Genomic DNA, 14,641 nt, shown 5'->3' with positions numbered 1-14,641 from the left:
AATGTAGCCAAAGTTAGATTAGGTGTGGTGTAGTAAATGAATTTGGGCACAATTCCACATTAATCTTTTACTGTGTGAGTTTACGCGCAGCTTGAAGTCCCTCTCATGCGATGATGCGCATGCGACAAGTTTTCTCTCACCTGTTGTTTAATTGGTTTATGTTCATATTGAAGTTATTCCAAATTTTAAGCATAAAACACATTCCTGTTTGATTTCACAAACATCATAACGTCTTGGTTTGACGTTGGGACAGATGGAGCATCTCTCTGCTCCGGTGCGTCGCGCAACGTCACTCCTCTCCACAGCTCAGCACCAGAAATGTGGAGCACCGGCGTGGCCATTGCGTCCATTTACGGTGTAATCAGTGTTTTGGGGCTCGTCGGCAACATTACTCTTATCAAGACGTTTTGTTCATCTAAATCCGCCCGCAATGTGCCAAATCTGTTCATGTCGAGCCTTGCGCTCGGGGATGTGCTGCTGCTGGTGACCTGCGCTCCGGTTGATGCGAGCCGTTACCTGTCAGATGAGTGGCTGTTCGGGAGAGTGGGCTGTAAAGTCATCCCGTTTATTCAGCTCACGTCGGTCGGGGTGTCTGTTTTCACGCTCACGGCCCTCTCTGCAGACAGGTAAGCTTTTTGTTCAATGATTATTTCATTTTTACTGAAAACCAAAGGAGCAGGATGATGGAGCATGAAAATAATCCAAATCTGATTTAAAATGAAGAAAGGATATGGCCTTTATTAAATTGCAGTGTCCAGCAAAAACATAATTTTTTTGGAACAGTGGAGTGCCATTTAGTTCCAAGTAAAACCAATCAACTTTGGAAGAAACAACATTAGCAGTTCCTCTTCATTAAAATGATAAACAATGACTTTCTTAAAAAAAATAATGAAATAATTGCCAGGAAAACAGGTAAATGAGGCAGCTGGGAAATCACGTGTGTAAAACTTAATTTACAGAACATCATACACGTGGTTGATTTAGAGGAAAATCCAGAAGTTGTTCTGATGTGCTCTTGTCTCTACCCATTTTTGCCACCTCCCTGTGCCCCCCCAGGCTGGCACTGACTCCTAGATAACCTGCTCAGTAAGCCACGCCTGCTAATTTTAGAGAAGAGGCTATTTTAAATGAAATATTTCCCTGACTCTCATCCACTTTTAACTCTCAGAGCATAACAAAAGTTCTGGTTCCTGTGATTTAAAATATAAAATCCAAACTCTCATCCTTTTGGCAATCTGACGTAGGTTTTCTTGGAGTTGTTAGGAATTTTTTTCAGTATTGTATTTTTCTGAGGAAAAATATAATGTTCCTGGAAGTTCCTTAAGCCATTCTTTTAGCTTGAAAGGTCACACCCCTCACTTGTCTCCACATCCCCACATCTTTTTTTAACCCTAGACCACTTTCATTATAAAAAGTTACACCATCACTTTTGTTGTGTAATTTTTACCTGATATAATATACCCATTTTATTTTTTAACAGTGTTGTGAGTAACAAAATGAAAAAAATGGACTTTCCTAAATAACATGCTAAAAATAACGGAAAAATTAGGAATTTGAGAACAAAAAATTCCTAAAAAAATAATAAAATTATACTAGAAACTTGGTCTTTGGTCCACCCATTCCTGGGACATGTTAGACTTCCCTGGTGAAGCACAGACTTGACACACAACATATTAAAATTCATGTATATAGTTTTGCTCTCGGTGATAGTGGGTTAAGCTGTCCTTATACTTGCTGTGTTCTTTTGAGTTAGTTAACCCCTTGATATCTGAATTTATTTACCACTATGACAAAAAAATCACTTATGTTTTTGCTTTAGACGCTAATTTAAAGTAATTTTGGAACAGAGGTGGTTTGATGCACATTTGCATCAATAGGTGTCAATGGGTCAACTTTGCAGCTATCCGTCTCCTGTCTTGATATCCATGTTTTAATCTTACACAATATTTTGTAATTTCCTTTTTATCTCATGTTTAAAGTAACTATTTTGTGAGGTGAGAGCCAACCAATCAGCCTGCATTCTTTGAACCTTTATAATAACATTAAATGCAAAGGAACTATTAATTAATTAATAAATGACAGTAAAGCTTTATCTTATCTTAATTACATGTTTTTTGCATTGGGATACTTTTTATTTCTTCACATAGAACATAAATATCTCTAAATAAATGTGTAATCAAAATGACTGTAAATTTAATATTTGAAGACCAAAAATATAAGAAATGTAGTATCTAAAGAAAAAAGCTTTTGTCAACATTAAATCTGGGTTCATATGAAATGTTACATATTTTTCACTATTAAATGCTGACTGTAAAGTTCTAAATTTAAATCATGTGAAGAGGGAAATAACATAGTTATTTTCTTCTAAACTACAAGCCACTGTGGTTTTGGTTGGAAAAATAAATATATTTTTACTTCTGGTTTGGCCCTTGAGGTTTTAAAGATCATGTACACAAGACTACAACAGCTTATAACCTGATGTAGCCAATCACGATCATAAAATCGTACACACTGTTTTTAGAAAGTGCCGGAGGCCACATATTATTCATTTTATAACAGGGGCCTGCGGGCCAGTGGAAATTTGAATGAAGGTGTAAATTGGCCCATGGGCCGGACTTTGGACATGCTTGATCTATGTGCACTTTGTCATTCAGCGTGGGACTATTTTATGCTGTCCTGAGGAATGAAGCCTGCTGTAACTTGCCGGATGCAGCAGCACATACTCACATACATACACTCATAAATTACATTTTCTTACTTCTTTTATGACCAGTGCCTCCTCCTCCTGTCAGACCAGTCTTTTGTGGCAGTTAAGAGGTCCTGATTTCAGCTGCTTCAGCCTCATAGGATCCATGTTTTTCTTTTCTTCATGCACTTTACTACCTGTAAAATTCATGTGCTGATCTTCTCTGAGGAACATTTTCTAAAAGTCCTTTAGGATCATGGCTTTTTCACCATAGATTGTGGATTTTATGTTTCTAAATGCACAGTTTAGCAGAGCTCAAACTCTCTTAATTAGGTGTTTCTTTCTAAACTTCTATATATTTATGAGAATCCTCTTAGCTTTGCTTTTGGGGCTTTTTTTGTGTATCAGATGTCTTCTGAACATTTGTGTAAATCATTGGTTGGTTCACATTTTTTGTATTCTGCCACAGCTCTGGCTTACTATTTTGTTTCGTGACTCTGATATTACTCAGATATTCTTGATCTTTGTTTTGCACAAGACTCATTCCTGCAAGTTTTATTGCCAAAATATTTTAAGCTGTAAAGTCAGGCAAAAACCTTCTTACTTGGGAAGACTTTCAATAGAGGAGAGTGATGTGTGACTGCACTGTTTGATTTCCATAAACTGCAAAAGAAATGGGTTATGAATACTTCTGAATTATGTCCCTAAGCACAGGATTTACTAAAATGGTTTTCGTGAAAGAAGAAAATTGTGACCCATATCTTCTTAAAATCCCAACGCAATTGTTTGTAGTTTACCTGCTGATCATGTGAAAAGCAGGTGCACCAAATGACTAAAGCCAAACCTGTTCCTATTTCTGAGACCCACACTTTATGACAATAATTTAGATTGAAAAAATATTAAAGTGCTGTTTTAATGAGTTTTGAAACAGTTTTTTGTCATCTTTTGGTGAGTGCCTGTTTGACCATTCAAATGGTTTAAAGGCAGCAGTTCTTGTAACTGCAATCATGGAAGTTTATATCTCTGAACTGCATGCAAAGATGGGGCTCATGTTCTCCTGCACACCCAGGAAGTGTTGACCATTTTATGAAGTTGTATCTGCTGATGGGACTGTTCTTCCACACTCATGGTCAGAAGGTGGAGAAAAACCCCAACAGAGGGTGAAACTAAAGAAAAAAACAACGATAAATAAATATTATATCAACAACCATGAAAATAAACATTAGAGTGTAAGTTTTACTCTGCATAGCGGATGTTTTTTTAGATTTGTTATTTATTACGGTTGTCCTAATTGACTTTTAGCCGTTGTGGAGTCTCCATGATTTGAGTGGTGTTGCCAAGATACTGTTGCCATCTTGCGGTTTAATGTGAATTCTATTTTTGGACCCATTTGTGTTACTTTTCATTATTGATTTTTTTTTTCATTTGTACAATCAACAAATTGCCTGAATTTCCATCTGTGCCACTTATTAGTGATTTTGTCACTTGAAGTTCTGTCTCGACAGTCTTTGCCATTAATGGTCCAACTGTAGTCCCGAGTTACATGAACTGCATTAAGCCATGATGATATTTTTTTACTAGTCTTCTTTCCATTGGAGCTACCAGAAAAGAGACCTAGCTGAAGACCAAAGAGGAAGTTCATGGATGTAGTGAAGGACATGAGAGCAGTTGATGAGAGTCAAGAGGATGCAGAGGATAGAGCTGGATGGAGGCAGATGATTCGCTGAGGCAACCCTTGAAAGGAGCAGTCAAAGGACAAAGAAGAGTCAGACACAGACAGAAAGAGAAAATGGAAAAATTAAAACACATTTTTAACCATTTTTTAGGACTTCAGCTTTAAACAAAACAAAGCAGTCCATATTTTCCTTCTGCCTTTAGGCATGTTTTACAGCTTTACTAGAAGAATAAAGGATACCCCAATAAGACAAGGCATTCAGTCTCTGAAGCATGTTCTTGATCATTTTTTGGATCAAAAATTGAAAATATATTTTTTGACAATGTAGGCCTAAAGTTCCTTTGTGTAGTTTGTTTATCCCCAGAAGTTATTGCATTACAGATGTACATTAAATGTTGTCTGGTGGATCCAGTGGCTGAAAACATTGTAATTTAAGATACAGATACAATCAATCTGTGTGTGGCTGCTGCAAAATTTGTTGACATAGAAATATGAAATATGACAGACACTGCTTTGATTATGGTATTTATTTATTTATTTATTTTTTTTACTTGTCCTGTCCAACAGCTGGGCAAACAGATGGGAGCTGAAAACCTCTTGTGTTGGACATATTTTACCTTAACAACAGGGGTTATGAATTTTCTGACCAACCAGAGGCATGTCTGAATAAACCCCTTTTGTAATCGAGGCCAAACTTTATTCATTTTAATCGTATTTGAAAATCTTTGGTGTTGAACCGGACGGAAAAGGAAAGAAGGGAAGAAGAGAGAGGGATGTTAGAGAGGGGGTGATAGAAGGGTGATTATAGAGGGGGGGGGGGGTAAAACCATGAAGCAGCATAAAGCCACAAGTTACTAGATGTTTATGATTACGGTAAGGTTCAGATGTAATACAAATCTCAAAGGGGCGGGGCTTGTCCACACACACACTCAAATTTTATAAACACAGCTGTTAACTGCAAACATGTCTGCATGTCAACATGTACACAATACAAATATTGTTCACACACGCATACTTATGCCTTCAAACCAACTAGTGTGAAATATTTCATTCAATCAAGCTAAATATTAGTGCAAAGGTGAGCTAACACCTGTGGTGAGTGTTTATGTTCTTCTAAAATGGATGATGGAATGCGAAAAGAAGAAGGGAGAGCGCTCCAGCCATTCCCACACCAAGACCCCCGCCGCAGCAGCCGTGGCAGCCAGAACTCCCCAATGCCACAAGGCAGCAGGGAGAGAGCAACCGCCCCCGGGGTGGCCACGCCCACCACCCAGGCCAGGGCCAGTAGGACTGCCACGGGGGCCCCCAGAGCCAGAGAGCAGGGAGGCATGGGGGGACAGAGAGCCTAGCCCCAGCTCAACCAGGAGAGCACCCCCCCCCCCCCCCCCCCCCCCCGCGCCAGAGCCCAACGCCGGGCCCCACCCCGCCCCAACCCCAGGTACGAGCTAGGACCCCCCAAGGGAGACCCGCTCCGTGCTCCAGGCAGCCACCCACCCGGCCCACGGCTGGTCCAGGAAGGAGCAAGGCAGGGGCCAGCCATCCCCGCTGAGGAGGAGGACACCCAGGAGAAAAGGGGACCCACCAGGGGTAATGTAAACATGGCCGGACCAGGCTCGGCCACAGTTGGAAATTTGGCGAGGCCCGGCACTCAGGGGCAAGGACCAGAACCCACACCACAGGGAAACGGACACCCCCAGCTCAGGTGTGATGTGATCCCCGGCTTCTGGCCTTGCCAGAGAGTTCAGGGATCCCTCTCCCTGCGTGGAGAGAGGGCCGCCGAGGCCAGCACCCAGGAGACACGGCGTCTCGGCGAGACGCGCCGTTGCCAAGGGCCCAGTACCCCCAACCAGGGATGGGGTAGGGGACAGATGGTCCAAGGTCCCACCTTCCTTGCGAAATGCGTGTGTGTGTTTGTGAGGGTGTTTGTGTGCATGTGTGTGTGTTTATGTTGGAATGTATATTTTGAGGAGTGAAGGGTGTGTGTACTAAAGGGGTGCAGTTAAAATTGGCGGGTAGGGCACTGAGGGGTCATCTCCTGATTGCTCACAGTGATGTCCCCTCACCCTCCCCACCAAGGGGCCCTAAGCGTCTGAGGTGCAGTTAAAATTGGCGGGTAGGGCGCTAGGAGGACATCTGCTGCTTGCTGGCAGTGATGTCCAAGCACCCCCCTGCCAAGGGCCCTACATGTCTAAGGTGCAAATAAAACCGAGAGAGGGGGCGGCCCATTCCATACGGCAACCATGGGAGGGGGACCACTGCCAAGTAACCCCCCCCCCCCCCCCCAAGGCGCATCGCAGGCAGAACCCCCCACCCTCTCACCCCAATATGAGATTATATGAGGAAGGGGGTAAATTTGGGACATCTGGTAGACTGTCCCCCGGTGGTCACACAGCCCCCCCCCCAAGGTCCCCTCAGCCCAGGGGTCCCATCCCCTGAGGCGCCGACACCCCAGGCCCCACACCACCCACCCCACACAGAGAGAGAGGAGCAAGAAAGCCCCCCCCTCGGAGCAAGTCCAGGCCCCCGCCCCCAGGCGCCGGCCCTGGGAGAGCTCTGGTCAGGCCTCGACGAGACTGAGGCAGCCAACCAGCCGGGGCGACCGCTGATTGCCTCAGCGGAGACATTTTTTGGTTTATGAGAATGTCTGGGTTGTTCCAGATGGGTGTCATTTTGCACAGTTGAATTGATGATTTTGATATTTTAAGAAATTCCCACCATGCTGTTAAAGTGGCATTTATATTAATACTTCGGAAACAGTCCTGTTTTTTTTAATGTTTGGCTAATAAACGGTTGATCTGACAGGTTGATCTTCCCACATAACGCCTGTTCCAAGTCTAACTATGAGTTGGTTTCTGGGTCATTTTTTAACCATTTTAAGATGTATTGTAATATATTTGCAAGAAAAGTACTTGTGGAAGTTAGGCAATTCCAAGCCTCCACAGCTTTTTGCAGATTTTAAAGTTTTTAAACTAATTCTTGGGGGTTTATTGTTCCATAAAAAGGTTGATATGGATGAGTCTAATGTTTTGAACCATTTTAGTGGCGGTTGTGTGGGAATCATTGAAAAGAGATAATTAACTTTAGGTAAGATTTTCATTTTAACCGTGGCTACGTTGCCCATAAGGGACAGAGGCAGGTTGACCCAGCGAGTTAGATCGTCCTGTATGCTTTTCAGTAATGGGGTGTAATTTAGCTGCACCAGTTCTAAAAATTTGGGGGAAATATAAATACCTAGATATTTGATATTGCCCGATCTGACTGGTATTGTGAGTCTTTGCTCCTCATGACTGTTCAGTGGTAATAAAACAGATTTATTCCAATTAATGGAGTAGTGGAGGAGAATTCCTTAATGATTGTTGCTGTTTCATTTACAGAATGTGATTTACTTAAAAACAGTAATATGTCATCTGCATAGAGACTAATTTTGTGATGGCTGTGTTTGGTTTTAATTCCTTTAATGCTCTCATTCTGTCTTATTGCTGCAGCTAGAGGCTCAATAAATATAGCAAAAAGAGTGAGGGGAGAGTGAGCAACCCTGTCTGGTTCCTTTTCCGAGAAAAATCCTGTTGGAAGTCTGTTTATTAGTTCTGACTGATGCATTGGGATTGTGATATAAAATTTTAATCCAATTGACTAATGATTCTCCAAACCCAAACTTATGGAGGGCAGCAATAAGGAACTTCCAATTTACTCTTTCAAAAGCTTTTTCAGCATCCAGCGATAGTACGGTCATTTCCTGGTTTTAATGGTGGCAAAGTCTATTATGTTAACAAGTCTGCGGACATTGTCATCCGAGTGTCTGGCTTTAATGAATCCAGTTTGATCGAAGTGAATTATCTGAGGAGTGACTTTTTCCATTCTTTGTGCTAGTGCTTTGCAAATAATTTTTACATCTGCATTGATTAAAGAAATGGGGCGATAGCTTGAAAGACTCGTGGGATCTTTGTCTGGTTTTAGAAGAAGGATAAAGTTGGCTGAGTTCACGTTAGGTGGTAGTGATTGGCTTTCATTGATAAATGTGACAGTTTTATAAAAGATACAGATGCAATCAATCTGTGTGTGGGTGCTGCAAATTTGTTGATATAGAAATATGAAATATGACAGATAGACATTGCTTTGATTATGGTATTTTCTCCATATACTCTGTGATTAACTCTTTTGTTATAAAATAAGTTAGGTTTTAGGTAGATTAACAGGCTTTTTCGTCAACCCAATTTATGAAACACAAGGTTTAACAATTTTGATGTTGAACATTTTAGAAATGTAGAATTGTTCTTGTATGTGGCCTGTCTGCAAAATACAAAGAGGTAAATAATTGAGTGAATAAATTATGAGTAAATTGATATATGCAACTGCCGTCTATCAGTTTTGCCCCATAATACTGGGTGATAGGTGTGTCTTTATGGCAGCTCAGTTGTGTCAGATAAAAACATCATCCATAAGGATGGATCATTCTCATCCTCATGGGCTCTGTCGCCTAGCATTAAAGTATAGCAGAACCAAAAGGAGCATAACAGTGGAACCCTAAGTGATCAAAGCGTGCGATGCATAAAAACTGATCCATTTGGCCTCGCAAGCAGGACTGAGAGACAAAATTAGAGTTTCATTGTGCAGCCATAAGTTTCATTCATCTACAAGGGGCTGAAAGAGCACCTCAGTCAATCTTTTGTCTCACCCTTGTGAAAACTATTGTGGCTGGTCAAGGACGTGATTAGTGCAGGACCAAAGGGGGGGTTGTGATGCTGAACAAGAGAAAAGTGTGTAGTATGACACAGAGCATCTGTCACTGCAGCAGAGAAACAGTCTGTAAAAACTCCATCTGTGTTTATTTTTTATTTCTTTTTAAGAGGGAACTGTTAAATGACACATTCTGAAAGCCTGTGTGAATGATGTTCACTAAATTGTTAGGTGATGCCCTCGGCTAATTTGACCTGCATAGGCCTGCAGCACTGATATGGAGCAGGTAAAAATACGGTTAAGCTGGAAACTGACGTTGCAACGAGGCGACAAGAACACACATGCTTAGCTTCACACCACTTCACTATTCAGCTAATGAGCCAGCCATGTTTGTATGTCTCTTTCTACATTTGTCCATTACAGGTACAGGGCCATAGTGAAACCCTTGGACATCCAAACTTCTGTCACCACAGCCAGCATCATCCTGCGGGCGGCCTCCATTTGGGTCTTCTCTTTGATTCTGGCCATTCCTGAGGCTGTGTATTCTGACCTCCACACCTTTAACATCCCCTCCACGAATGAGAGCTTTGTCACCTGCGCTCCCTATCCCCATGCTGGAAAACTGCACCCTCAAATACACTCCATGGCCTCCTTTCTCATTTTCTATGTCATCCCCCTGCTGGTAATATCCATGTACTACACTGTCATTGCACAAAGCCTTATAAAGAGCGCGTCAACTCTTCCTGTGGAGGGAAATGTGCACATGAGACGTCAGGTTAGTGCAAAATTTACATCAGGCAGTCCTTTTTAAGCTGTGCAAACTACATGAATGATTGTAGGTGACAATTCTAACAAATCTAACAGGTGATGTTTTCATTTCTTAGTTCTGGGGCTGGAAAAATTGAGTTAAGATCATTGACTATACTAGAGAAATGGACTGAGTAACCCCTCCCCCTGCATGCTCAAAACAGGAAGTACCGTTGGTTCCAAAGAAGCCAAAATCCCTTAGATATCATTAATCAAAATCAGTTATTATTCAGTCATATTTATCTGTCAGAATAACTATTCTTACTGTGATTTTTTTTAACATATTCTTTTACATGTTCTTGCTAACCCTAATTTTTTTTTAACAAAGTTTTTTCTAAATTGCAAGATTTTCTAAGCTATAAACTGACCGATCAGATTCCTCCAAAAAGCGTGTGGTGCCCGCTGGCCCCCACCTCTTACATTCAAAATGTTTGATTGACAGATTCACCCTAGCCCCCTTTCAGTGGAACTTTAAACACGCTCACTCTGGATTGGTGAGAGTTGTTGCCTTAGAAACGTTGACTCAGATCAATCACTGTTTACTGGTTCCAACACGGTGGTGTTTGTATTGCAAAAAGAAGACGACAGAATTGGCTTTATTTTGCTGGAAGTAAACCATTTTCTTTGGGTGACATCACTCTCTCTCGGTCCAATTCTCATAAACAGTCAGTGATTGAGATAGTCATCTGCAGCAAAACTGAAGCCGAATCATGATGTGGATGTGGGGTTTTCATTGAGGAGCAACCAAAAAATAAAAATAACATCTTTATGTGTGCAACCCTTCTTGGTGGTCGTCGCCACATTAAGTCTTTTCAACCTTTGCATGGTCTTAGTGTCAACAATCTTCTTCATTACCTTTTGTAAACTCACAGATTTGTGGAAAGCTGTGCAGATATTCCTTGAAAAGATGTCAGTTCAATGTGGCCTAGTTTTGATGTTACAAACAATTGTTCAACCTAAGTTTGTCACTTACCTTCTTTCCAATATTTATTCAAACCAGAGCCTTTAGTTTTTTAACATGCAGAATCCATTTATTACTTTTTCTATGAGTATTTTTACAACTACAGCTTTTTTCGTGTATACCACAAAAGAGTTCAGTGGAAACTAACACTAAAGCCATTTGCTTTTATTTTTAATGGAGAAAACAACACATTCAGTGCTTGTTTCTTCTTCTCATTTGAAGATGTTCTTTTCACACCCACAGATTGAATCAAGGAAGCGTCTGGCTAAGACAGTCCTGGTGTTTGTTGGTCTCTTTGCCATTTGTTGGCTTCCCAGTCACATCATCTACTTGTATCGTTCCTACCATTATTCACAGGTAACAACAGAAGAAAATCTTTGTATTTTATGTGTGCTTGGATAAATGCAACACCCGACATGCCTGACTTTATCATGAATAAGGAAAAAGGTAGTGACAAAAACTGTGAACCCCTAATGAGTTAACATTAATTAGATTGGCATTTAAAACTGATTCTTCATCTCCTTACCCATTGTCTTGTTGTCAGGTGGACACCTCCATGGTTCATTTTGTATGCAGCGTCGGGGCTCGGATTCTGGCTTTCACCAACTCCTGCATCAACCCATTTGCCCTTTACCTACTCAGTGAGACCTTCAAGAGGCAGTTTAACCAGCAGCTGTGCTGCTGCTGTCATTGGATCCTCAAACACTCCCCACGGAGCCAGACGCATTTTAACATACGTGTGACCTCCATCCACAGCACGCATCACTCCATAGCCAGCCTGACCACAGTTAATGGCAAGCAGATCTACCAGGAAGACAGTGTGTAAAGTCTAGTATGGACTGCACATGTCCATATTTCTGCTCACAACATCGTTTAATGTTGTCAAAAAAATACATGTCCCAGCAAAAGATTTTTGACATGAAGATGGCGTTGTTTATTTCTGAAGTGATTGTTAAAGTGTGTAAAAGATTTTCACTAATGTCAGTTTGTATTTTCAGGCTGCTTTATGTATAGGCTTTAAAAAATCTATGCTGCTTTTTTTAACCTATAGCTTTATTGACCTAAACACTTGTTGGTGTGTGCTATAGTAACTGGTTTGCAGTTCAAAACGGTGTAGTTTGGTGCTCACGCATATAGATAAAAACAACGATGGTAGTAATAAATGGTAAAAGTTATCATAGCAATGAGTTTGGCAACGTTTTCAGAGTGTTCCACACTGTGTTTTTTAAAGTCCTTAAATATTTAACTCTCCTCTGTGTGGCTTCTTGTTTGTTACATTTATTGGTTTTAACTGCATTAAAATTGATGAAATTTGTGTTTAGGTTTGAAAATTCTAGATAAGATTTTAAATGTTTACTAAATGTACTTTCAAGTCATGTGACATGCTTAATGTGAAACAAAACATAGCCTTTCTCCTTCTTTGCCTTTCAACCCACATAAGGGGTCTTCAAGTGAAACATCTACTTCCATCTAACCCTCTCCTCTGCATCCTCCTCACTCACATCAACTCCTTTCATGTCCTCCTTGAATACATCCATCCATCCTTTTCATTCCTGGTAGCTCCAACCTCAGCATCCTTGGACCACACAATCACTGTTAATCCCCTCAACGTGTCCAAACAAAGAAAGAAACCTATTATGTTCAGTTTTCAGTTTCTTGTTTCCTGTTTGTAAGATGATAACTGCAGGCAAACATTGCCAAAAAAATCAGTTATTGAATGTCTGAATTAGTAAAGATTTTTTGTACCAATTCTTTCTGCTGTACTTCCTGTTATTTACAAATGGACTTGACGACAGTTAAAATATTGGTGAAAAAAAAAACTGAATATAAATTGAGAAATAGGATTCTAAAAATGTCCTGAACACCTGATTCCCTTACAATTTAAATGAAATCAAAATTATATTTGAAAAGTATGATAGTATGATAAACAATAATGTAGTAGTCCTGTTTTACTCAATGACTGCTCAAAAAGCTGTTTTCCATTATTCTTCATTAGAATACTTTTTCCTTTTTTTGCTGTACATGTTTGAAGTTTAAATTTTTTTTTGACTGAATTATTTATGTTTTTGACATAGGTCTTTCCAAATTCAATGATGAGTGTTGAGATTATTAATTCTGTGTGTTGAGCATTGATGTGTTACAGACTTTGTCAACTGTTGTTGCACCTGTGGTGTATTTTCAGTGGTGTGTTTAATCACCAAGCAAAATCTTTTGCTTTCTGTTTCATTCCAAGTCTTTAAACTCTATGTCACCCCAGACTTTGTTCTCTCTTTAAATCTAGGATTAAAACAAAAAAATAAAAAATAAACTGAAAATGTTGACTTCATGCCGTGTCTTTCTGAAGCAAAGCAGCAGTTTCACAGCCATGTTTGCCTCCATTGGCAATGCCCACAGCTTCTTCATCAGGGGATGTTTATCTGCATGGCAAGCTTCTTTTTTTATTTGAGTTCCTACAGTTGGTAAAATGCAGCTCAACATGATACGGTGATTAAACCAGCAGCTCAGAGAAAATCCAACCAGTTTCACTCAGGAACTCGTGTAACATTATCAGCACCTGCTCCTACTTTTTGTATCATTTGTGCTTCAGTCTTATCCCCTCATGCCAGCCCTCATGCAGGCTCTATATCTTTGTGTGTCCTTTTGAAGACTGCTTTTAAGATTAAAAACTGTTGGAAAAGGAATACTGTGAGTGGAGCTGTTAGTAAAGTTCACCACAGTTTAATCACTTTCTAACCAAGAATTAAATCGACTAAGCACTAAAAATGTGACTTTCAAGTTTTTTTTTTTTAGATTATTTCTTTGTAATCTATAATGCTGTCATCTATTCAAACATTCTAGAAAGTGAACATTGAAGGACTATAAATGTATCTGCTTGCCTGTAGTTGATGTTGTTCCTAAAACTCTCTCTCTCCCTCTCCCTTTCTCTCCCTCTCTCTCTCTCCTTTTCTCTCTCTACATATATATACTGTATAAATATTTAAGTATAATAAAACAGAATACATGAAAACAGTATTGAATAACAAATAAAAATAAAATAATGAATAAAAAAATCAATTGAACAACATTTGCAATTCTTTATTATAAAAAAAATGTGTCTAAACGCTTTCCAGTTGCAGCATACATTACAACAACATTACTGATACAGATAAAAATATCTCTTTCAATTATTTCAACCTTTATGCCAGACATAAAGTTGCCCCTCAGAGAGTAAATACCAGATTTTGCTGTGCAGTGGTGAACAAGATGACAATCATCCACTAAGACAATGTTTTAGAGCCACACGAAAGATATTTTAGTTCACTGGATAGAATGGAGGAGAAATACACGTCATGTGCTTTGCTAATTGTCTTACAGCAACAGTGTGGTATTTTAAGCCCTTGACATGGGAGGGTGTTTATCTATTTATATATAGCAAACTGCATCTGCATTTAGGAATAAAAAATAGCAAGCTTACGAAGACAAAAATAATTAAAGCTACAAGTAGCATTTAGCGGGCCCGAGCACGTGCCACCGCCTGGCACGAGCGACCGCCCCGTGAGCAACGCCCTGCTCGAGCCATTCTCGTCGTTTTTTCTTGTCCATTCTGGAGCTCCAAGATAATGTTAATATGACAGCAGCCTGTGGGGGGGGGGGGGGGGGGGGGGGAACTATAATCTGTTGCCTTAAAGGACAAAGACTTTTGCATATAGCATGAAAAAAATTCTTAAATCTAAGCCTCGTTTAGACCTGCTCATTTTCTCATCAAGTAGAAGAAGGTTTTTATCAGATTAAGAAACAAGCAATGATGATAATTGCTATCACTGTCCCTAAGGATGAGAACAATAGAACTCATTCA

General features: G+C 40.2%; 1 protein-coding gene across 1 annotated transcript; it reads left to right on the top strand.

The window, feature by feature from the left end:
* The first annotated feature begins 252 nt into the window (after positions 1 to 252).
* Positions 253 to 12,675, top strand: LOC101159797 (gastrin-releasing peptide receptor-like). The gene is made up of 4 exons (XM_023953343.1): positions 253 to 626; positions 9,462 to 9,813; positions 11,050 to 11,163; positions 11,351 to 12,675. Exons 1-4 carry the CDS (start codon positions 319 to 321, stop codon positions 11,630 to 11,632), a joined length of 1,056 nt encoding a protein of 351 aa, XP_023809111.1. The 5' UTR covers positions 253 to 318; the 3' UTR covers positions 11,633 to 12,675.
* The last annotated feature ends 1,966 nt before the right edge of the window (positions 12,676 to 14,641 follow it).

The sequence above is a fragment of the Oryzias latipes genome, chromosome 3 (assembly GCF_002234675.1).
Source record: "Oryzias latipes chromosome 3, ASM223467v1".
Taxonomy (NCBI): domain Eukaryota; kingdom Metazoa; phylum Chordata; class Actinopteri; order Beloniformes; family Adrianichthyidae; genus Oryzias; species Oryzias latipes.
Note: the sequence above shows the minus strand (reverse complement) of the source record. Positions and strands in the feature narration are given on the sequence as shown.